The following is a 26,230-nucleotide window of genomic DNA, read 5'->3' on the forward strand; positions in this document are numbered from 1 at the left end:
GCAACAGCAATTTGTAAAAAGGTAGGAATGGGGAGGAACATGAGTTGTGCAAGTAATTATAAAGAGTTTGTTATGTGTACCAAAAACCAAACCCAGTGCAGTCCAGTCGATTCCGACTCATAGCGACCCTATAGGACAGAGTAGAACTGCCCCATAGTTTCCAAGGAGCACCTGGTGGATTCGAACTGCCGACCCTTTGGTTGGCAGCCGTAGCACTTAACCACTAGGCCACCAGGGTTTCATTGTTATGGGTAGGGCATGAAAAGGGCATGAAAATTATGTAAAATCGGTAGAGACGTATTTGGAATAGTAAGCAAGAATCTGAGCACTAAGGCCCTTGTTTACCATGCTAAAAAATGTCATCTGGAATCACAACCTCTTCTGTCCTGCCCATCTCCCCAACTTTTGTGCTTATGTTAATGGCACTACCATTTCCCTTGACTTGGGACTTTTTTCCTCCACTCCTTCAAGAGACATTAGGCTCTTAGAAAGGCTGTATTATAAAAGCAACTTGGCATAAAGTTCTCTGTTGTGAGTTTATTACTAAATCAGCAAACAAGCAGAGCAACAAATACATGAGATAAAGACATAAATGAACGAGAGACACAGTTCTTAATGCCTTTGTGGTGCCCCATAGAGGCTTGCCCATAGGCTATTGGCACAGCCGCTAAGAGCTGGGAGCCATTCCTTTATACTATGAAGCTTGGGAAAGGGTCTTGACAGCTGTCAAGGCTGTACTCTTATTATGAAAGGCAGTTTTTGCTCTGTGACAGTCATATTCTTCCAGCTTCTATTTATTACCGTATCATGTGGTAGGTTTTTTTGATCTGACCCACCTTTCCATGTATATTCTTGCCAATTTTACATAAACCTTATGTTCTAATACTACACTAAGGGCTAGCTATGGCCTGCCACAGTCTTTTCTATTCATCCACCTCATTCCCACTGCTACCTCTCTAGTGTAGACTTTTATTTTCTTTCATGTGAATTATTGATGTGGCCTTCTAACTAATGTCCTTGTTGCTAAGCTTTTCTCTTTGGGAGCTTTCTGTTTCAAGATTATTGTTAGTGGGTGCTGTTGAGTCAATTCTGACTCACAGTGACCCTATCAGACAGAGTAGAGTTGCCCCATAGGGTTTCTTAGGCTGAAATCTTTACAGGAGCAGATTGCCAGATCTTTTCTCCTGTGGAGTTGCTGGTAGATCCTAACCTCGACCTTTCGCTTAGCAGCCAAGCACTTAACTATTGTGCTACCAGGGCTCCTTCCATTTCAAGATTAACCTTCCTAAATCATAGTTCTCACAACATCACTTTTCTGCTCAAATAGCTTAGGAGCTCTTCAAAGTCTTTCTACTATATTGGGTTAAATGTTTTGCCTGGCATTCAAGAAGATCCTGTAAGATTCGATCTCAGTATTTCCTTCCCAGGCCTTTCTTTTACTATTCCAATAGAGTTACCCATGTGTCACACAAACACAGTTGCTCATTGCCAAGCAGGTCCTGTACTTTTTCTCCCACTCTTTTTGCCATTTGCTTCATGTAGAAAGCTTTATTTCTCATGAATACTTGCCAGAATCCTGTCTCACAGGGTCCAGCTCAGAAGCCTCTAGTTGTTTACCTCATTTTCCTTCTCTGTAAAATAAGGATAATAATAGAAACAACCTCAAAGGGTTGTTGTAAGGATTTAATGATATAATGCATGTAATCACAGTACCTGTTGAATAGTACTGTGGCAACCCTTGTGGCATACACTGGAAACCCTGGTGTCATAGTGGTTAAGTACTATGGCTGCTAACCAAAAAGGCTGGCAGTTAAAATCTACCAGGCACACCTTGGGAACCCTATGGGGCAGCTCTACTCTGTCCTATAGGGTTGCTGTGAGTCAAAATTCACTTGATGGCAATGGGCTTGGTTTGTTTTTTTTTTTGAGTGGATAGTAAGTTTCAAAATATGTTTACTATTATCATTATTGAGGGCATCATCTTCCCTCAATAATGATAATAGCAAACATATATTGATATTTACTATCCACCAGGTACTGTTATTTATATGCATTATCTCTACCATGTGTCTGTCAGTTTGGACAGGCACTCCAAGTTGGAACGCACTCAAAATATGACTGGGGAAGAGCTGAGTCTTCCAAGTAGAGTCGACCTTAATGACATGGACGGAGTCAAGCTCTCGGGACCTTCATTTGCTGATATGACAAGAATTGGAATAAGAAGAAACACCTACAAATATCCATCAATAGTTGGAACATGGAATGTATGAAGTATGAATCTAGGAAAATTGGAAGTCATCAAAAATGAAATGAAATGAGATGCATCAAGGTGGATAAGCTGGGCATTTTCAGCTGAAAGGAACTGGTACTGGCCACTTCAAATCAGACAATCAAAAGGTCTGTTATGCCAGGAATGACAAATGGAAGGGGAGTGGCGTCACATTTATGGTCAAAAAGAACATTTCAAGATCTATCTTGAAGTACAGTGCTGTCAGAGATGGGATAATATCCATATGCCTGTGGAAGACCAGTTTTAATATGACTATTATTCAAATTTATGCATCAACCACTAATGCCAAAGAAGAGGAAATGGAAGACTTTACCAGCTTCTGCATTCTGAAATTGATCAAACATGCAATCAAGATGCATTGGTAATTACTGGTGATTGGAATGCAAAAGTTGGACACAGTGATTGGTAGATGGAAGATAAGGTTTTGGTGACAAAAACAACGCTGGAGAGCGCATGATAGAATTTGCAAAACCAGTGACTTCTTCATTGCAAATACCTTTTTTTCAACAACATAAGTGGCAACTATACATGTGGACCTCACTGGATGTGGAAAGAGATGATGAAAAAGCTCAATATCATCAAATCAGAATGAGGCTGGGTCTGACTGTGGAACAGACCATCAGTTGCTCACATGCAAGTTCAAGTCAAAACTGAAGAAAATTAAAACAAGACAATGAGAGCCAAAGTACGACCTCGAGTATATTCCATCTGAGTTTAGAGATCACCTCAAGTATAGATTTTACACATTGAACACTAATGACCGAAGACCAGACGAGTTGTGGGATGACATCAAGGACATCATACATGAAGAAAGCAAAAGGTCATTAAAAAGAAGGAGAGAAAGAAAAGACCAAAATGAGTGTCAGAAGAGACTCTAAAACTTGCTTTTGAATGTAGACCAGCTGATGCAAATGGAAAAAATGATGACATGAAAGAGCTGAAGATTTCAAAGGGCAGTTCGAGAAGACAAAGCAAAGTATTATAATGACATGTGCAAAGACCTGGATTTAGAAAACCAAAAGGGAAGAACACTCAGCATTTCTCAAGCCAAAAGAACTGAAGAAAAAGTTCAAGCTTTGAGTTGCAATGCTGAATATGGGGCAGTTCTTCTCTGTCCTATAGGGTTGGCAGTGGGTGGTTTATGGGCAAAATATTGAATGACACAGAAAGCATCAAAAGAAGATGGGAGGAATATATAGACTCACTGTACAAAAAGAATTGGTCGATGTTCGACCATTTCAGGAGATAGCATATGATCAGGAACCAATGGTCTTGAAGGAGGAAGTCCATGCTGCACTGAAAGAATTGGCAAAAAACAAGGCTCTAGGAATTAACTGAATACCAATTGAGATGTTTCAACGAATAGATACAGCGCTGAAGGTGCTCACTCGTCTATTTGGAAAATAGCTACCTGACCAACTGCCTGGAAGAGACCCATATTTGTGTCCATTCCAGAGAAAGGTGATCCAATAGAATGTGAAAATTATTGAACAGTATCATTAATATCACGCACAAGTAAAATTTTGCTGAAGGTCATTCAAAAGCGGTTGCAGCAGTACATGACAGGGAAGTGCCAGAAATTCAAGCTGGATTCATAAGAGGATGTGGAATGAGGGATATCATTACTGATGGCAGATGGATCTTGGCTGAAAGCAGAAAATACCAGAAAGATGTTTACCGTGTTTTATGTAAAGGCATTTGACTGTGTGGATCATAGCAAATTATGGATAACATTTTGTAGAATGGGGATTCCAGAACTCTTAATTGTACTTATATGGAACCTGTATTTAGACCAAGAGGCTGTCATTTGAACAGTACAAGGGTATAGTGCATGATTTAATATCAGGAAAGGTGTGCATCAAGGTTGTACCCTTTTACCATAACCTTTCATCTGTATGCTGAGCAAATAATCTGAAAAACTGGACTATATGAAGAAGAATGTGGCATCAGGATTGGAGGAAGACTCATTCACAACCTGTGATATGCAGATGATACAACCTTGTTTACTGAAAGTGAAGAAGACTTGAAAAAGTACTTACTAATAAAGATCAAAGACTTCAGCCTTCAGTATGGATTACACCTAAACATAAAGAAAACAAAAATCCTCGTAACTGCACCAGTAAGCAACATCATGATAAACGGAGACTGAAGTTGTCAAGGATTTAATTTTACTTGGAACCACAATCAACACCTGTGGAAGCAGCACTCAAGAAATCAAACAACGTATTGCGTTGGGCAAATCTGCTGCAAAAGACCTCTTTAAAGTGTTAAAAAGCAAAGATTTCACTTTGAGGTCTAAGGTGTGCCTGACCCAAGCCATGATATTTTCGTTTTTTTTTCATATGTATGCGAAAGCTGGACGACGTGTAAGGAAAACCAAAGAATAATTGGTGCCTTTGAATTATGTTGTTGGTGAAGAACATTGAATATAACATGGACTGCCGGAAGAATAAACAAGTCTGTCTTGAAAAAAGTACAGCCAGAGTGCTCCTTGGAAGCAAGGGTGGCTAGACTTTGTCTTGTGTACTTTGGACATGTTATCAAGCGGGACTGGTCCCTGGAGAAGGACAGCATGCTTGGTAAGGTAGAGGGTCAGCGAAAAAGAGGAAGACCCTCAATGAAGTGGATTGACACTGGCTGCAACAGTGGGCTCAAACACAGCAGTGATTGTAGGGATGGTGCAGGAACTGGGCAGTGTTTCATTCTCTTGTACATAAGGTTGCTATGAGTCAGAACCAACTTGATGAATTATAATTATTAATAATAATAATTATCAATATTATCATTAAGTTTGCTTTGCAAAATGAACTTCTCCTCAGAAACTCTTGTTTTACTTTCATTATACATTTTTTAAGAGACGTATTGCGTTCTATCTTGTATTAGGCAGTTCATTGTTGTGTAACTATTTTAATTCCTTTTTATGCCTATAGGTTTCCTAGGAGCTGGCATCAAGTCTTGTTTGTCTTTGCAACCTGAACGGTACACTGGCCTTTCATTGTGCTCATCATATTTCACGGTGTCTTATTACCGTTGCCTTGGTGAGAATTTCATGTGGACAGGGATATACTGGGAGTAGAAAGTTGAATGGAAGGGCAAATGATTTGAGGCATTAATTTAGAAATGGTAAATTTGGTAAAGGAATCTTTGGATGAACAATGTGATCTTATAAAATCATCCTTTCATTATTCCAGCTTTTCCTGTAAAATAAATACTGACAATCATAAATTATAATGATTATTGAGATATGATTACGGTGATTTCTTTATTCAATGTTTTGGTTTGTTTATATTTTGTTACCAAACCTGTCAGTTAATAATCCGAGAGTTGATTTCCTTAGGTTATTTCTCAGTTCTTTATCATTTTATGGTTTTGAATCTCTGGAATTTAGTAACTATGTTCTTCAAAGTGTATCACATTATTATGTATGAAGAAAAATTTCACCTTTGGGAAACTTTCCCTCAGAGATTTCTGTGAGTTAAATTCCACGTATCATTTTATTCTCATAATATCTTTTTTACTGGATTATTAATTAAAATATTTTCTTAGAATATACATTTATGCTAAGGAGAAAGACTAAAACTTTACAAATCAGCTTAAGAAAACAACGATCTAATGAATTTATTTAAGGAGGAGTGTGAAAATACCTGAAAAGATATGCTTGATAGGGAATTCCATTAAGTCTAAACTTTCTCCCACTCTAATGCATTCCTCTTACAATACTACTTGTTTTCCCCTTTATCTTCTATGTGGACCTCAGTGTTCTCTCTCTAAAATATGGATCTGATATTATTATTTCCTTTTCAAAAACCCTTCAATAATTGCTTATTGCTTAGGTTTTCATTTTTTTTTTTTATTTTGTACCCTGGTGGATAAAAATTTTGAATATATACCCAACGTGTATATTTTTACATAAATAACATACTATATTGTTGTTTGCTGTCAAGTTGATTCTGACTCATAGCGATCCTATAGGACAGAGTACAAATACCCCATAAGGTTTCCAAGGTGTAATCTTTATGGAAGCAGACTGCCACACCTTTCTCCTATGGAGCAGCTGGTGGTTTTGAACCACTAACCTTTTGGTTAGAAGCTGAGCACTTTAAACACTGCTCCACCAGGGCTCCTTACATATTGTACTAGTACATATATATATATGCCATACGTATGTGTGTGTGTGTTTATATATATGTATATAAAACAAATACTCAAAATTATGAGAAAAGGTAAATAGATGTTCTGATTTTTCGTCTACATCATTTTGCATATGCCCTTGATTGAGTGTACTGTACTTTGGAGACCACTTGTCTACAGGATAAAATCAAAATTCTTTGGTATAGCACACAAGGCCCTTTACAAACTGGCCCCAGTTTACATTTCCAGTCTCATCTTCTACCACTCCCTGCCACCTGCTTTGTGCTTTACCCATTGGGCTGCTCTTTGAACCTTACACATATCATGTTTTCTTTATGGTGTTTCCTCCACCTGTTTTTTTGGGGGGGTGTGTGTGTGTGTGTGTATGGAAAATTCTTACTTTTCCTCTGAAGGCTAAAATGTCACCTTTTCTCTAAAATTTCTTCGGTAATCTCACCTTTACTCTGAATTCTTATGTACATTGTACATCTCTTTATTACAGCAAGTTGTGTTAAAGTTATCTAAGACAGTTTAATAGTGTGTGAGTCATTCCTCGAGAGCAGAAAGCTTGACTTATCTTTCATTCCCAGCCCAAAGCAGAGAGACAGCTTAGGAAATATTTATGGAGGCTCATATAATGTGTGAGGCACTGTCCTGGTTGCTATGGGGGTATATGAGATGTATAAACATGGTTTCTGTTTTCAAGGAGCTGAGAAATGAAACATACCTTGGAGAAAATATTTTTAAATTACTGTCCAAGGGAAGTATAAAATATTTCCCAAGGAAAATATATTTCCCTAATAATTATGAAAGTTAGAGGACATTTTTATTTATATTTTCTAAAGAGCAAGAGGTATATAATTAATGTATTCCAGGAGAAGAATGATAATATTTTAGGAAAATAGGAAGGAATTTCAAAAACAGTCTGGACATACTTTCCCATATCCTGATTCTTTTAGGCAGTTATACTGTCAGCTGTCCTCAAGACAGTGATCGAAATATAAACAAAGAAAGATAAATGTGTACATTTCTGTGCATGTGATAGCATGCGCACAGTGTTTTTGTAGCAGAGTTTGAATTTCCTCAGTGTTTTGCAACTTAAAAAGTGGGTAATTATTGGAACATATCCACAGAGAAATGAGTTTATTATAACCATTTTAATTAAAGAGGGGAACTAATAGATGAAAATTGAATTAAGTTGTTTCTCTAATGTCAGTGAGACCCACTATTACAATTCAGATTTATTACCCCTTCTTAGTACTCAAATCTTAGGTTGGTGCTTCTTCATAATTCCATTAATTTTCTACACATTGTGTATTACGTTTGCATCTTTAGACTTTTAAGTATAATTTCACTTAGTCTTGGAAGTCATTTGAATTATAAATATATAATACATGAGGTTGTTAAATTATATGGCATTTTCTCTGTACATTTTCTTGCTGTAAAGGAGCTGAAACAGTAGGCACATTAAAAAAGGATTTGACTAACATTGCCTTTGTGAAAAACCTGGAGGAGATGGGTATCTACATTTTAGATACACTGAAAAATTAAAGAAGATGCATCATAATTTTTTTTTTTATTCCTACCCATAGCTACCCTATAGGACAGAGCAGAACTGCCCCATAGAATTTCCAAGGCTGTAATCTTTTTTTTTTTTATTGTGCTTTAGATGAAGGTTTACAGAGCAAACTAACTTCTCATCAAACAATACGCACATTGTTTTGTAACATTGGTTGCAGCCCTATGACATGTCAACCCTCTCCCCTTCTCAACAACCTTAGGTTCCCCATTACTAGCTTTCCTGTCCTCTCCTGCCTTCTCGTCCTTGCCCCAGGGCTGGTGTGTCCATTTAATCTTGCTTTGTTTTATGGGCGTGTCTAATCTTTGGCTGAAGGGCAAACCTCAGGAATGACTTTATTACTGAGCTAAAAGGATGTCTGGGGGCTGTACTTGGAGTTGCTCCAGCCTCTGTCAGACCAGTAAATATGGTCTTTTTTTTTTTTGCAAGTTAGAATTTTGTTCTACATATTTCTCCAGCCCTGTCCGGGACCCTCTATTGTGGGTCTCAGAGCAGTCAGTGGTAGTAGCTGGGCACCATCTAGTTGTACTGGACTCAGTCTCATGGAGTCTGTGGTAGTTATGGTCCATTAGTCCTTTAGACTAATCTTTCCCTTGTGTCTTTGGTTTTCTTCATTCTCCTTTGCTACCAAAGGGGTGAGACCAGTGGAGTATCTTAGATGGCCAACTCACAAGCTTTTAAGATCCCAGAAGCTACTGACCAAAGTAGAATGTATGAGCTAGATGCTCCCTGAGACTATGGTTCCCACAGCCCTTGGCCCAGTAGTTTGGTCCCTCAGGGAGTTTGGATATGTCTATGGAGCTTCCATGATCTTGCCTTGGACAAGTTGTGCTGGCTTCCCCAGTACTGTGTACTGTCTTACCCTTCACCAAAGTCACCACTTATCTATTGTTTATTTACTGTTTTGCCCTCCCTACCCCTCTCCTCCCTTATTAACCATCAAATATTGTTTCTTTTTATGTGTAAATCTTTTCATGAGTTTTTATAGTAGTGGTCTCATACGGTATTTGTCCTTTTGTGATTGACTTATTTCACTGAGCATAATGCCCTACAGATATATCCATGTTGTGAGATACTTCAAAGATTCATTATTGTTCTTTATTGTTGTGTACTATACCTTTTGTATATGTACCACAGTTTTTCTGTTCATCTGTTTATGGGCACCTAGGTTGTTTCCATCTTTTTGCTATAGTGAACAGTGCTGCAGTGTACATGGGTGTGCGTATGTCTATTTGTGTAGCAGCTCTTATTTCTCTAGGGTATATTCCTAGGAGTGGGATTGCTAGATCCTATGGTATTTCTATTTCTAGCTTTTTAAGAAATCACCATATTGTTTTCCAAAATGGTTGGACCATTTTTCATTCCCATAAGCAGTGCATAAGAGTTCCATTGTCCCCATAGCCTCTCCAACATTTGTAATTTCCTTTTTTTAAATTTGTGCCAGTAATGTCAGGGTAAGATGGTATCTCGTAGAGGTTTTAATTTACATTATTTTAATGGCTTGGTTTTTGGTTTTAATGGCTAATGATTGCTAGCATTTCCTCACGTGTCTGTTAACCACCTAAATGTCTACTTTGGTGTAATGCCTGTTCACATCATTTGTCCATTTTTTAATTGGGTTATTTGTCTTTTTGTTGTAGAGGTGTTAGATTTACTTGTAGATTTTAGAGATTAGACCTTTGCCGGATTTGTCATAGCCAAAATTTTTTCCTAGTCTGTATGTTCTCTTTTTACCTTTTGATGAAGTCTTTTGATGAGCTAAAGTGTTTAATTTTTAGAAGATTCCAGTTATCTAGCTTATCTTCTGGTGTTTGTGTATTGTTAGTTATGGTTTGTATCCTGTTAATGCTTTGTATTAAGGCCTCTAGTATTGACTGTATTTTTTCTTCTATGATCTTTATAGTTTTTGTTTTATATTCAGGTCTTTCCTCCATTTTGAGGTTAGTTTTTGTATATGGTAAGAGGTTTAGATGCTGTTTTATTTTTTTGCAGATGGAGATCCAGTGTTGCCAGTACCATTTGTTAAAAAGACAGTCTTTTCCCCATTCGATGGACTTTGGATCTTCATCAAAGATCAGGTGACCACAGGTAGATGTATTTACATTTGGGTTCTCAATTCTGTTCCGTTGGTCAACGTATCTGTCATCGTACCGGTACCAGGCTGTTTTGACTACCGTAGCTGTATAGTAGGTTCTGAGGTCAGGTAGTGTAAGTCCTCCTACTTCATTCTTTTTCTTCAATAGTGCTTTACTTATCCAGGGCCTTTTCCCTGTCCACGTAAAGTTAATGATCAGTTTTTCCATCTCTTTAAAAAATGCTGTTGGTATTTGGGTCAGGATAGATACATCATAGTTTTATCTCTCCAATTTAAGGGAATTTAAAATCAAATTTGGCAAATGTCGTGAAATATCAGTGAAGCAGATAGTAAATCAGCTGGGAGAATCACGCAAGAAGTACAAGAAACAGATGACCTCCAGAAATGAGCTAAAAGCGCATACAAAGCAACTCAAAATTGAATGACTCAGGCAGATTGGAAGATTAAGGTTCAAATCTGTTCTAACATGTGAAGCCACAGTGCTGTTGAGTCAGCCCTTCCTGATAATTCTTTTGGCCAGAATTCTTTCCATATATATATTCATATTTTCTGACTAATGAAATATATACTGGCTCAGAAACTAATTGTTGTTGTTTTATAATAAAAGAAAGCCTGAGATCAGTGAATTTTGATTATTAGAGTGGTAAGGCCTCGTAATAGCCTGCCAGTTAATACAGCTATACATTATTTTGCCAACAGATGTATTCCCAGAGTTTTATGTAAATTCAACCATGTTTAAGACGACACATGAGAGTATGCTTTTTATAGAGAAGCTATGATTAATCCTTTTGGAAAAGGATATCTGTATTTTCATTGTTTAGAAATTCTTTTAGAAGGGCACATTTATACTGTTTTTTCCTTCTGGTGGTTAAAGTAATAAGAGAAATGCAACTTTATTTAGCTTGTCTTTCTGATTGAATTCTCAGAAATAAAAATTGCAGTATATTATAAATCATTGGTAATAATGATAATAAATCAAAAGGTTAAAATTGAATCCTCTTTTTAAGAGAGTGAAAAGAGAAACCACAGACTAGGAGAGAATATTTGCAAAACACAAATCTGCTAAAGGACTTCTATCCAAGACACACAAAGAACTCCTGAAACTCAACAATGAGAAACAGGCAACCCAATTATAAAATAGACCGAAGACCTGAATAGACATCTCTCTAAAGAGGATATATAGATAGCAAAGATGTTCAATATATATATGTCATTAGGGAATTACAAATTAGCAACGAGATAACCACTACACACCTGTTGTTGTTGTTGTCAATTGCTGTTGAGCTGATTCTGACTCATGGCAACTCCATTTGTGCAGAGTAGAACTGCATTCCATGGGGACTGTGACCTTTTAGAAGCAGATCACCAGGCTTTTCTTCCGAGGGGTCTTTGGGTGGGTCTGAACTGACAATCTTTAATTGTTGAGCACTTAACCATTTGTGCCACCCCAGGTCCAAAATAGATTCAGAAAGGTTCTATTAGAGCCTTTTACTTTCTGGCTTACAGTTAATATCTTGGCAATAATTTCCTGTCCCTTCAAGCAACAATTTCTCTTGACAAATAGAGTTTTTTTTTAGTGAAACATCTGCTTTATGGGTTCATTATTCTTTTTAATTCCTGTGTTTTAAATACCAATGTGGAAAGAATTGTCAGTGGTGCTGGTAAAATAGACTAATGCACATAACAGATTGAATATTGAGTTATTAAGAGGCAAACTTTCTGTGTTCTATAAAAATACACCTTTCATTTGTTCGAAGGCAAAATTACTTCAAAGACATAAAGATTTCATTTAGTGAAAACCGTAAAATATAATATATATTGTTATTGCTAAGGTTTCCATGCCATATGTTTTTGGGGATTGACACATTTTTTTTTTATTCAAGGTGTCTAATATTTCTGTGGAAATTGGCCTTCAGCCTAGGCAACACTGCTGGTTTTGCTCAGATCCATTCCTGTCCATAAGAGATTTCCTAAAGTCTTTACCCCATTATATTCGATAGAAGTAGTTCCTCCTGCTGTCTCTTGACCAGGGTTAGTGCGTAGAAATCAATTTATTAACAGTTTAATAATTTGGTCCCCATGTAAGTTCAAAAGGGTTATAAAGTAGTACCAAAGTATCTCACAGAAATATACTTGAGGCTTAAGTGTTCCCTAGAGGAAATCCTACATTTCTGTAACTGAATCACTCTTTGGGAATGAGTGGAATTGCTGGAGATAGTTCTAGCTATCCTGAGGGAACAAGGTTGCACCAGCAATTATTTTCTCCAATTTTAGGAAGTTTTAAAACTTTCTGATGGGCGCAGAAGAGGGAGAGAAAAGGTAAATCTTTTCCTTTCTAATAGTTCATTATAAACCTAAAAAAAAAAAAAGTGTTAAAAAAACTTCTTTCACCTGAAAGTAGATTTTAGAAATGCACCAGCATTTTATTTTATTTTTATAGCAATCAGTGGAACAATAGATGTTATGGTTTCTGGATATGGTGATAATTGTATATTTTTTAATATTGTATTCCTCTTTTTTTTTTTAAAGTTGTATTGAGTTTAAAACAATTTAGAACTAATATACTGTTATCTATGCAATGGGATTAATACCTGCCTTTTTTTCCCAGTTTAATAGGTACTACAGTTTATTGTGATTGCTTTGTGGAATGTTCTTTATCTCATTTAATCCTTATAGCTCCCTCCAAGGTGTTATCTCCATTTGACAAACAAAGACCTTGAGGCTTGGAGCTGGTTTAAGTAATTTGCTCATGGACACAGATAATAAGTGGTGGAGGAAGGATCTGGACCCAGATACTATCTTCTGAGGCTTATAAGTTTGGCCGAAGGTTTAAGTAAGATTCAGGTTGGCACAATGCCTGGAGCACTGTAGTGTTCCATGAATATTGATTTGTTTCCTTTCTCCCAGGACTATGGGGAAAGGAGAAACCCTCTCACATAGTCTCCTCTCCCCATTCTTTTGCACTTGAACACGTAAGATCAGTTTGTTACTGAGGCCTATTTAATATATGACTTCCAGTCAATAAGAAGTGAAAATCTTTTCTGACCTAAAACTAAAACAAACAAAATATGAAAAACAAACAAAAACCTCAAAACATTAGAGGACCAAAACTAAAACAAACCTATTGCCATTGAGTCAATTCTGACTTGTAGTGCACTAATTAATTCCAAATCAGTCAGAGATGGCATGGTCCTGGAGTTTTGGGTCGAGTTGTCTGTTTTTTTTTTTTTTTTTTAATTAATTTTATTCTGTTGTTCTTGTTGAGAATATTTACAGCAAAACATACATCAATTCAACAGTTTCTATGTGTACAACTCAGTGACATTGATTACAATCGGAGTGTACAACCATTGTCACCCTCTTTTTCTGAGTTCTTCCTTTATTAACATAAACTCACTGACCCCTAAGGTTCCTACCTAATCTTTCCAGTTGCTGTTGTCACTTTGATCCCATATAGCTAGTTCTTAAAGAGCATTATGCTGAAAGCAAGTATTCTTTACTAGTTAAGCTAAACTACTGTTTGGCTTTAAGAAGACTTAAGGGGATATTTAAAAAAAAATTTTATTGTGCTTTAAGTGCAAGTTTACAAATCAAGTCTATCTCTTACACAAAAACTTATATATACCTTGCTACATACTCCCAGTTGCTTTCCCCCTAATGAGACAGCCCGCTTCCTCCCTCCATTTTCTCTTTTCATGTCCATTTTGCCAGCTTCTAACTCACTCTACCCTCTCAACTCCCTTCCAGGCAGGAGATACCAACATGGTCTCAAGTGTCCGCCTCATCCAAGAAGCTCACTCCTTACCAGCATCCCTCTCAACCCATTGTCCAGTCTAATCCCTGTCTGAAAAGTTAGCTTTGGGAATGGTTCCTGTCCTGGGCCAACAGAAGGTCTGGGGGCCATGACCACTGGGCCCTTCTAGTCTCAGTCAGACCATAAAGTCTGGTCTTTTTATGAGAATTTGGGGTCTGCATCCCATTGCTCTCCTGCTCCCTTAGAGGTTCTCTGTTGTGTTCCCTAGTCAGGGCAGTCATTGGTTATAGCCAGGCACCATCTAGTTCTTCTGGTCTCAGGCTGATGTTGTCTCTGGTTAATGTGGCCCCCTCTGTCTCTTGGGCTTGTAATTACCTTGTGTCCTTGGTGTTTTTCATTCTCCTTTGATCCAGGTGGGTTGAGAGCAATTGATGCATCTTAAATGGCCGCTTGCTAGCGTTTAAGACCCCAGATGCCACTCTCTAAAGTGGGATGCAGAATGTTTTCTTAATAGATTTTATTATGCCAATTGACTTAGATGTCCTCTGAAACCATGGTCCCCAAACCCCTGCCCCTGCTACGCTGGCTTTCGAAGCATTCAGTTTATTCAGGAAACTTCTTTGCTTTTGGTTTAGTCCAGTTGTGCTGATCTCGCCTGTATTGTGTATTGTCTTTCCTGTCACCTAAAGTAGTTCTTATCTACTATCTAATTAGTGTTCAGGGGATATTTTTGATTTAAGGTTTAAAGATTATCTCAGGCTAATAGTTTTGGGGATTCATCTAGCCTCCATGATTCCAGAAAATCTAGATTCAATGAAAATTTATGATTATGTTCTATATTTTACCCACTTTGATCAGAATTCTTCTATAGAATCTCTGATCAAAAGGTTCAGTAATGATAGATGGGTATCATCCAGTTCTTCTGATCAAATGGCAAAGGAGTCAGTTTTTCATGGGGGCAATTAGCCTCTGATTCCATTTCCTCCTCCCATTCCTGACTATCCTTTTGCCTGTGTTGATCCCGGTGAATAGAGACCAATTTGATGATACCTTTTGAATGCACATAAACTAGTGCATTTATAAATGGTCCCTACCGGGGATGACCCTGCATATATAGGGCTTCAAATGTAGGACTTAGGCCTGATATTGCTGCTTAGCGTTACTCCAGGTCTGCCTGGGTCTTGCTGTCTTTCACAGCTGCTGCTTCTGAAATAACCTGAAGTTGAGAGTTCATTCCAGTCTACCCTGGGAATCTTTGGTGTTGGCCCAGCGCAACCCTTTTCGCAGAAAAGATCTAAATACAACGGAAACAATTTTAGAATAAGTTATCCACTTCTATTTGAGTCCTAGTTTCAGATTGTGGAGAATCTGTTCTCCAGGAAACACAGGTGAAAGGTATTTTTAGAATGGGTGGAATTTGTCCTAAGATTGAGCTTGGCAATAAGTTGAGGTCATCTTCAAATTTTATTGAAATTCTGTTATCTATGGTGATGTCTACAGTGATAATCAGGGCTGGTAATCCTGAAATTCCTATGGTCTCATTTTAGTGTCCTAGGCCTTCTGCAAAGGAGCCCAGTGGCGCAATGGTTAAGCAGTCAGCTGCTAACTGAAAGGTTGGCAGTTTGAACCCGTCAGCAGCTCTGTTGGAGAAAAGACCTGGTGATCTGCTTCCACAAAGATTACAGCCTGGGAACCCTATAAGGCAGTTCTACTCGGTCATACAGGATGGATGTGAGCTGGAATAGACTCCACAGCCCACGACAGCCTTCTGCATTGCCTAAGGCAGAGCATATAACTGTGGTGTAAACTGAGGTTATTGATGGTCCATTTCATTGCTGTTAGCCAAGTGTCATTAAAACAATTGCCTCAGGCAGACTTGTAATTATGTAACAGGTACAAGAATTACATTTTTAATAATTGGAAACATCTTAAGAATTTTATCAACAACTATGTTACTAGTGTCACACTGTAACAGGACTGTTTACTCGCCTCTCCCCCTTTTATGACCTAGTAAGCATTGTCTCTGAGGTACAGAAAAAGATGAGACTCTGCTGCTAATCAAAAGGTCAGCAATTTTAATCCACCAGCCTCTCTTTGGAAACCCTATGGGGCAGTTCTACTCTGTCCTATAGGGATGCTATGAGTGGGAATCGACTTGATGGCAACGGTTTTTTTTTTTTTTTTTTTAAAATCTATCTATCTGTCTGTCTTGGCTGTCTGACTATCTATCTAGATGGGTGGTGCAGATGGTTAAGTGCTTGACTATTAGCCAAAAGGTTGGCAGTTAGAACACACCCAGAGGCGCCTCAAAAGACGGGTCTGGCAACCTGCTTCAGAAGGTCACTGCCTTGAAAACCCGATGGAGCATTTCTACTCTGCACATGTGGGGTCACTATGAGTTGGAATTGACTAGAAGGCAACTAACAACGATAACAACTAAATATATACGTCATGTGGTGGCCTCAAGGAGCCCCGGTTGCACAGTGATTAAGAGCTTGGCTGCTAACCAAAAGGTCAGCAGTTGGAATCTACCAGCTGCTCCTTGGAAACCCTATGGGGCAGTTCTCCTCCATCCTATTGGTTCACTCTGTGTTGCAATCAACTTGATGGTAACAGGTTTGGTTTTGTGACTGCGATAACATGTTGTATCAACTGCTGTGACCACTAGGTGGTAGGCTGATGCAAAATGGCAGCTGCCTGAGAGACTGGAAGGTGTTCTCTGTTCTGGGCATTGCCATAATGATGACTGTTTGCAGTAGATGAGTTGGAATCGACTGGACAGCAACAGGTTTTTCCTGAATTCAGTCTCTGTGGTCTGGATGAATTCAACCATCTCTCACCTTATGGACCTAGAGCCCCAATTACTGTTCCTCCCACTTCTGCTTTAAATCTTCATACACAAAGACTAATTGTCCTTTTTCCAGATTAAAAAAACCCATTGCTGTTGAGTCCATTCTGACTCCTAGCAACACTACATGTCAGAATAGAACTGCCCCAGAGGGTTTCCAGGGAGTGGCTGGTGGATTTGAATTGCCGACCCTTTGGTTAGCAGCTGAGCTGTTTAACCACTACAGTACCAGGGCTCCATGTAGTAGAGCCATTTCTTCATTATTTTAATGTGATTCTAGAAGTCCATAGATAAACATCTAGAACTTAGAGGGGCCTCAGTGTAAATTTTTGAGTCCTTTCTGAAAACTTATATAACCGTGTAACAAAAACAAAAAGCACCTAAGAACCCAAAAGTAGTGAAGAAAATTGTAAAGAAGGGTTTATTAGCTACAGTTCCGGGAGAAACATTGCAGCCCAACAAAATTACCTCCCTTTTCAGAGTTTATGAGAAATCAAAAAGTTTAGTCAAAATTTGCGTCACTGGTCCGTTTCTATTTGGGATCCAGTTTCTTTCTCTTTCATCTTACTCTTCCCTGATTTGCAGCGGTATTGCCTCCAGTAATGGGGTTCACTGTCTCAACCAAAATAAAGCAACTTTTGCTTCCGTGTTTCTTCAGATGAAACAGTGTATCATTTTGATCCAAATTAATCTGCCCTAAACGACCTCCATGGCAGTGATTTTCTCTTATGGTTCAGCTACTTCCTTTGAGCTTCTTCCTCCTAAGCTCTTGTCTTGCATGGTGCTTCCTCTGGTTGCAGTACTAGCATATCCCCCCACCTCCTGAGATATGCTAGTTTAAACCCCAAAACCCGGTGCTATCCTTGTAATTATTCTAACCCTGCCTTGATTGTCCTATTGCCATGTTACTGACTAGACGGTACTATTAGCACCCAATCTTTTCTTTTTGCCTATTCTACTCTTCTGTTCCGGTACTTTTAATGCTGTCACTGTCGAGGTACTTCAGCTCTGCTCTTTTCATTTCCCTGTAGTTGGTTGATAGAAACTAGTTAATAAAAATTCAAGAGATTTTACAGACAACTCAGAACTATTAAGAGTTCAGGAATTTACCGAGGGCATAACAGAGGAGGGTGGCCCTGCTGTTTGTGCAGAAGCCCTCTGGTTCTAGTTCTCCTAGCTGCCATATCTCTATGAGGGAAATGCAGAGACCCTGTCATGATTATGAGTTGGAATTGACTTGATGGCAATGGGTTTGGTTTTTCGGTTTATCTTAACTTTTGAACGGAACACCTGCTCATTCCCTAATGTTGCAAAAGACAAGCATGCCCTTTTCTCTGATACCTTCAACAAGCCCCTGCCACTTTCTGACTCCTGGGGGCATACAGCCTACCTAAGTCAATTTGTTATCTCCCTCTCAGCAGGCTGTTCTCCCCAGCTAAAGCCCAGGAATTCTTGATAAAGAACTTGGTGGTCCCTGATCCACGAGTTGTGCGTAGATAATTGAAAGTGTTGCTGGGTGAAAACCCCAGGTTTTGCTTGGCTTGACTTGTTACGGCCAATAAACAAGGGGCCGAGGTGGGAGATCAGAAAGACGCCTTTATGTCGTTGTACAAAGGAAGGAGCAGTTGGGGCTGCTGGCTCCAAGACTGCTAGCAGGCAGCTTGAGGTGGGCTTTTACAGAAAGCAGACAAGGAAATGCAAATTCATCATGGATACTCAGGATTGACCTACACGCAGGTGCTCGGAGCTTGAGGATCACCATGCGTTTTCTTTAGACAAGGGTTTGATCCCCCAGGTTGGAGGAAGGGATGAATTTTTCTTCATTAGGGTGTTAAGCCTCCACCCAGAGGTGGGTTGAGGCCATCTGTGGCCTATTCTGTGGTTATCTTGTCAAGGGCAATTTCGGAAAAAAGCGCAGCTTATTTTGTTCTGTGTAGAAGGATAAGTCAGAGCAGATCTCTCTTAGAAGGGTTGGGCTTTGAGGCTGTCTGACTGAAAGGGAAAAAGAAAAAAAAACAGTATGCAATAAGAAATTATTTCAATACTTGAAAGAAGCATCTGAAATAAAGCACTTCTTAATATCTCTGATTTTATGTTTGAAGTTAAAACATCATATTTCTTTCAGAGCCCATACCCAAGACTAGTTTGGTGGTGGTGGTCCTTGTAGGGTGGTAGGCTCTCTGAGAGTCTGAAGTGCGTATTTGACACCTGTGAAAGCAAGGAGCTAGGAACAGCAGCTATTTGGTTCTGGGGCAGTGCTGAGCCTAGGAGAGGGAGCAGAAGCCAAAATGAGCTAAATATGCATGAATGAACACAGGCTCAGGGTAAGTCTAGAGGTGGGAGCTGCATAGCAAATGCAAATCTAGCTGAGATGGATGACAAAATGTATGGATTGAATCTAAGGTAGGTAACTCAAGAGAGAAAAGTTGGGACAACAAACCCAGGGACATGGTGGGTTTTGATTAATTTCTATTTCAAGTCGTTTTCACTTTTGTACTTTGACTATTTGGTTTATTTTATAAATATATATATTTTAATTTTTTTATTAAACTTTAGATGAAGGTTTACAAAACAAACTAGTTTCTCATCAAACAGTACACACATTATTGTATGACATTGGTAAACAACCCCACGACATGTCAACACTCTACCTTCTCAACCCTGGGTTCTCCATTGCCAGCTGTCCTGTTCCCTCCTACCTTCCAGCCCCTGCCCCAGAGCTTGTGCACCCCTTTAGTCTTGTTTTGTTCCATGGGCCTGTTCAATCTCTGGCTGAAGAATGAGCCTCAGGAGTGACCTCATTACTGAGCTGAAATGGTGTCTGGGGGGCCATACTCTGAGGGTTTCTCCAGGCTCTGTCAGGTCAGCAAGTCTGGTCTTTCTTTTTGAGTTAGAATTTTGTTGTACATTTTTCTCCAGCTCTGTCCAGGACCCTCTATTGTGATCCCTGTCAGAGCAGTCAGTGGTGGCAGCTGGGCACCATGTAGTTGTACTGGACTTAGTCTGGCAGAGGCCGTGGTAGATGTGGTCCATTAGTCCTTTGGGCTAATCTTTCTCTTGTGTCTTTAGTTTTCTTCATTCTTCCTTGCTCCCGAAGGGGTGAGACCAGTGGAGTGTCCTAGATGGCCACTCACAGGCTTTTAAGACCCCAGACGCTAGTCACCAAAGTAGAATGTAGAACATCTTTACAAACTGTGTTATGCCAGTTCCCTGAGACCATGGTCCCCACAGCCACCAGCCCAACAATTTGGTTCCTCACGGAATTTGAATGTATCTGTGGAGCTACCATGAGCTTGCCTTGTACAGGTTGTGTTGGCTTCCCCAGTATTGTGTACTGTCTTACCCATCACCATATTTTATAAATATATTAAGTACAGATTTATGTAATTATTTTTTTGTCCTTTATCCCTTATATACGCAATTCCTTTTTGCAAAAATCTGTGATTTGATTTAAGTACAACAAGCAAGCACATTTTAGCACAAGGAAGTAAGTATAACCTTAGAACAGTCACTGGAGCTTGATTGGATGATACATATGAGTAAAATATGACATTGGAAGGGTGTGCCATGCTCAAAAGAAAAAAAGATATTTTAGGATGGGTGGGGAAGTTGTCCTCTATGCCAAGAAGTCTTAACCATGGTTAAAAAATCATTGACCTTAAGGGTTGTTGTAGTTTGGGGGAGCAGACAGGACATGAGCGATTAGCTTTTATATTCTGGACAGGCAGTGATAGGGAAGCAGCAGTAGAGAACTTTGAAGTAATAGTAGGCTCACCACACAGCTTGTCAAGCTTCTCCAAGGAGAGAGTCCTAGGTGGGAAAAGTCCAGGCCTAAAAGTTTGGCACTGACTCAGGAGCTCTCTCTCACAAGGAGGTGGGTTGATGGGGAAGGGTGTATTTGGAGCAATCCAGGACTGCTGGGAGAAACAAAAACAAGAACAAAAAAACCAAAACCCAGAAAACCAGTTGCCATGGAGTTGGACTCATGGTGACCTATCTGTGCAGAATAGAATCGGGCTCCATAGGTTTTTCAAGGCTGTGATGTTTTGGAAGCTGAGGGCCCTCTGGGTGGGTTTAAACCGTCAACCTTTTGGTTAGTAGGTGCGTTCTTAATCATTTGTACCACCCAGGGACTTCTATGGGGCTACTAACAGCTGCTTAATTGTGCACTCAGGGAGTCAGGTGCTGTCTGCGTTTCCATTCTGCCCTTCTCTGGTGACTTTCCTCCTCTCAGTTGCAAGGTGTCATACCTGTGTTCTTGGTAGGATGAAGGTGGAAGGGCCAAAGGCCTGCTCCCTCAAGGTGTTGCCTTTTTATTCAGGAAGAAAACGTTTCCCTTTAGATTTCATCGTACAGAATTATGTCACATGGGCACTTCTAGCTGAATCAGGCCTGAGCAGTTGAGTATTTTAGCTTTTCAGTCTGTCTGGCAAAGGAATACACAATGGAGGGAGGCAGTGAAAAGCTTTTAGGTAACCAATCTACAGTGTTAATTTTTAAGAAAAGTGGGCGGTCATACAGGAGGTGTCCAAAAACCGAAACAGAACAATAGAAATGAAAAGCAAGAAGCCAAGAAGCTAAAAAGTGGATAACAGAACAAGGCAACAGTAGTGGGTCGATATGACAGTTAACTTTTGGTTTGTGTTATTATATATAATGTTGAGCAGATTTAAAAATCTTGACACAGAGCCTTGGCTCTGGCTCCTTTAAAAAATACATATATTTAAAATTCAAATTATGTTATTTAAAAAAATTACACTGCGCATAGTTTAATAAGCACATAATTCTACAAGACTTAGTACAAAAACAGCAAAAACCAGCAATTCCCTTCACCTCCAGTTTTCTTCTTACAGAGGAAGCCATTTTAAATTCTGAGAATTTTTTTGGCTCCAAGTTTCATCTTTTCCGTTGGCTTTCTGTTTCTTCCCTGAGGTCTTAGCTAAACCAAAAAACCAGACCCACTGCCGTCGAGTCGATTCCGACTCATAGTGACACTATAGGACAGAGTAGAACTGCCCCATCTAGTTTCAAAGGAGCACCTGGTGGATTCGAACTGCCGACCTCCTGGTTAGCAGCTGTAGCACTTAACCACTACACCACTAGGGTTTCCGAGGTACTAAAAATTAGACACCTTAAATTCAAAAAAAAAAAAAAAGCCCCAAACCCTGAACCAGTCGCTGTAGCGTTGATTCTAGCTCATGGTGACCCCATGTGTTTCAGATTAGAACTGCACTCCACAGGGTTTTCAATGACTGTGATCTTTTGGAAGTAGGTCACCAGGCCTTTTTTCTGAGGCATCTCTGGGTAGATTTGAACTACCAACCTTTCGGTAAGTAGCCAAGTGCTTAACTGTTTACACCACCCAGGGACTCCTAGAGAGCTTAATTAGGCTGTGGTAACTTGGGGCAAACTTTTTGGTCACAATTTTCATTTTTTCTCTCATAACATTTTTTTGTTAGTCAGTGTTACTAGCTATTTTTCTGTTTTAGGTTTTGTTTTTTTTTTTAACTGATTTTCTTGTATCTTTGTCTAAGTCTTGCTTTGGTACTTTAAAACATCTTCTTATTATGGAAAATTTAAAACATTTACAGAAGTAAAGAGTAAACTGAATCCCCATGTACCTATCCCGCAGCTTCAACTATCATCAACTCGTAGCCATATAATTCCAGCTATTGTCCCCTCCTGTATTATTTTGAAGCAAATTCCAGACATCATTACATCTCATCCACAAATATTTCAATATGTATTTCTAATGTAAAGACTTTTAAAAATACAACTCCAACCTAAAAAATTATTAAAAATTCATTAGTAGCATCAAGTATCTAGTCAGTGTTCATAATTTCAATTGTTTCAGAAATGTAATAATTCTTATTTTCAGTTTTCTGTTAGAATTTTGAACCAAATGAGGTCCATAAATTGCAATTTGTTGTTGTCTTTTAAGTCTCTTTAAATCCAGTTTCTTCTCATTCTCTTCATTTGTCTTTGCAATTTATTTGTTGAAGAAATTGAATTTTTTGTTTGATAGAGTTTTTCACAGTCTAGATTTTGTTAAGTACACTCAGGTGGTATTTAATATGTTCTTCTATATCTCCTTGAAAATCGGTAGTTGAATCTAGAAGCTTTATCACATTCTGGTTCAATTTTTTTTTTTTTGCAAGACCTCTTCTTGAGTGGTGCTGTGTTCTTTCACTGGGAGATGTCTCTTTTTTATGATATAGCAGCCATTTATGATAATTGTTTAATTATGCACTATCCAATATAATAGTTACTGACTATACATGGTGATTTATATGTATTCAAATTAAGTAAAGTTAAGAATTCAGTGGAAACCCTGGTGGTGTAGTGGTTAAGTGCTACGGGTGCTAACCGAAGGGTCGGCAGTTCGAATCCACCAGGTGCTCCTTGGAAACTCTATGGGGCAATTCTACTCTGTCCTGTAGGGTCACTATGAGTCGGAATTGACTCAATGGCACTGGGAGTGGGTTAAGAATTCAGTTTCTCAGGTACACTATTCACACTTCAAATGCTTAATAGCCTCAAGTGCCTAGTAGCTACTGTACTGAACAGTGCAGATATAGAATATTCCATTATCACAGAAAGCTCAGCCAGACAGAGTGGGCCTAGGTTGATCAATTCATTAAGTGTTGGGATATAGTGCTACTCCAACATTCATTTTTCACTTATTAGTGGGAAAATATAAAAAGAAATTTTCTCATATCTACTATATGGTAACCCAGTGATACAGTTCAAATAGGAAAGACTGTATAAAGCTTAATTTTTTTTTTTAATGAATTCATATTGTAGCATCCTCCTACAGTGAATACTAATTAAAAAAATATCATTACATGCTCATGAATATAGACATACTTCACATCATTCCTTTTTTTGGATTGATAGGCTTATTTTTCTTTATGAAAATATCATCCTGATGAACAGAACATAGCTTTTGGCTAACTTTGGTAACTGTCTATGGTAGATTGAATTATTGGCCCAATTTTTCTCCCCTCCTTGCTCTTTGCCGTGTAATTAAGCTTGCGGTTCCTCTAACAAAAGATGGAGTATGCCTCTCTACCTCTTGACTTTATCCTTGACAATGGGACTTGCTTTGGTCAATGGGATTTTAGCGGATGTGAAGCGAGCAGGGACCTGAAGTGTGCTTGAGTATTGGAGCTTGTCCTCTTGTCCTGCATGGCCATGAGAAGAACATGCCTTACCTGCCTGCTGTTTCCAGGACAAAAATGAGAAACAGTGAGCTGCCTCAGCTGGCCTGCAAACTTTTGACGTGAAACAAGTTTATTGTTGTATGACACTGAGATTTCAAGGTTGTTTCTTTGCTTCTTTTTTGTTTTAATTACTTAATTATTTATTCTTCAATCATTTCGTTGGGTGACATCTATTGATATCCAAACTAACATCGATAGAGGTTGCCTCGGATTGTTGTATCTTCTTTAACTAGTACTTCATGTTCAAAATATAATTAAACCATGCCCTAGAACATTAGGGACTTTGTAAGAATGAAAACTGATTATGATTCTTTCTTCTCTGATCAATAATTTTTTGGGAAGAAAATGCCTTTGCTTTTTTGGGCATTGTCTTAGTCATCTAGTGCTGCTATAGCAGAAATACTACAAGTGAATGGCTTTAACAAACATAAATTTATTCTTCCTCAATCTTCCCCTGAACTGGGAGCTTCTCCATGCAGGAACTCCAGGTCCAAAGGATGTGCTGTGCTCCTAGCGCTGCTTTCTTTGTGATCTGAGGTCCCCAGTTTCTCTGCTCGCTTCTCTCTTTTATGTCCCAAAAGAAACCGGCTCAAGACACAATCCATTCCCTTAGATTGAGTACTGCCTCATCAACACAACTGTCACCCATTGCCCCTCGTTAACATCATAGAGGCAGGATTTAATAACACATGGGAAGATCACATCAGATAACAAAATGGTGGACAATCACACAATACCGGGAATCATGGCCCAGCCAAACTGGTACACACATTTTTGGGGGGCACAATTCAATCCATGACAGGCATATATGTAGGAATGCTACATTTTTAATCTTTAATATACTTATACCTTATTTCTTGATCCCAAAACTGTAGACATAGTTTTTCACTTCATAAGATTCTTAGCACCTTAGTAATCCCTTTAACTCTCTACTCTGCTTTGACTTTTCAGTTTTGGTCGTCTGCACTTTTTACATTTCTAAATAATAATAACATTTACATTCTGTTCTGTAAACATACTATATATCATCTCTAAGATACCATTGGTTGTAAGACACACACCATTTATTTTTTGTATCCAAGAAAGAAAATATATTGTGAATTATGACTGTAAGGTACCATTGTTTATAAGATGGATAAAAAATTTTAAAATGTGCTTTAGGAATGACGAGCTATGATAATTAAATCTTTTTTTTTGTCAATAGGTTGATTCTAAAAGTTATAAATCAAAAAGCCATGTTTACATCAACATGGCTACATAATTATTGTTCTCCGTAGGCTAATAAATTATGATTACGCTCCCTTTATTACTCAGTTTTTTCTCTTTCCTTAAATTTCTAAGTTCCCTTTCATTTTATTGCGCTGTTTGTTTTTATCATGGTCTTAATTTTATCTCCCAGTGTTCCATCATGTTATCTATTAAGATTCTTTTTTTCCACTTGAGACCTTACTTCGGGAATTCTTCTTCCTGCTAGAACTTCTCTCTTCATTGCTTTCTGGGGTTATATATACTTTTTCCTGAATCTTATGTCTTCCTTTTTCTTGGCTGATTTCATTGTTTGCTAAATATGTCCCCCTCAAGTAACTTCCTAAAAAGAGTTTGTGGAAGGCAAAATTTCTGAGCCATTAATTTCTGAAAATGTTTTTATTCTAGCCTCATTTTTCTTTGATACTTTGTCAGGACATAGAATTCTAATTATACATTCTGTCCTCTCATATAGATACTTAAGGAAAGGCCTCATCCTTATTATTCCTTGTTAATTTCATTTTTATTCTTTGTTCTTCGGTGGACAGGGATTTTCTCCTTTCTGCCCTTGGGTAAAAAAGATTTTTGGGGAATATTCTGATGCCCTGTGCAGGGATTCTATCAAAATAGTTCTCAAGTGGTTAGAAAAATATAAGTAGACATTAATTTCATATATGATATTTCTGAAATGTTATAAATTTTAAATGTATAAAAATCAAACAAGAAAGTCTAGGATGTGGTATATATCCTAAATCAGTAACTAGTATGGTGCCATTTTTTCCAAAGCTGGCTTCACAGATTTGGGAATAAAGGGATGGAAATGAAAGTGGTTCTTCTGTTACCCCTGTTGATCTGTTAGTGAATTCATCACTTCGCATTCCTGAGACATTGGGCTCTGCTGGTCTAGTCCCAAGAGAGGAATGCTTCCACTAGGGGACACTGCAATGGGTCAACTAAACTCGCAGTTGAGGCTGCCACCTGGCCACTTAGGGCTCCTCATAACAGTGAAACCACAGCCAAAAAAGGAGTTATCTACTGACTGGAGTGATTGAATGATGCCAATTG

At 38.6% G+C, this 26,230-nt stretch overlaps 1 protein-coding gene across 3 annotated transcripts in view; it reads left to right on the forward strand.

Moving 5' to 3' along the window:
* CD109 (CD109 molecule) overlaps positions 1–26,230 on the forward strand; it is a 227,911-nt gene that overhangs the window by 36,114 nt on the left and 165,567 nt on the right. The window contains exon 2 of one of the 3 annotated variants that reach the window (XM_064288035.1): positions 9,993–10,078. In XM_064288035.1, coding sequence (XP_064144105.1) covers positions 9,993–10,078 — 86 coding nt within the window. Of the gene's footprint in view, positions 1–9,806; positions 10,089–26,230 lie in introns of those variants that run through there. The other 2 variants (XM_064288033.1, XM_064288038.1) reach the window with 2 other exon arrangements.

Source organism: Loxodonta africana, chromosome 1 (genome assembly GCF_030014295.1).
Source record: "Loxodonta africana isolate mLoxAfr1 chromosome 1, mLoxAfr1.hap2, whole genome shotgun sequence".
Taxonomy (NCBI): Eukaryota; Metazoa; Chordata; class Mammalia; order Proboscidea; family Elephantidae; genus Loxodonta; species Loxodonta africana.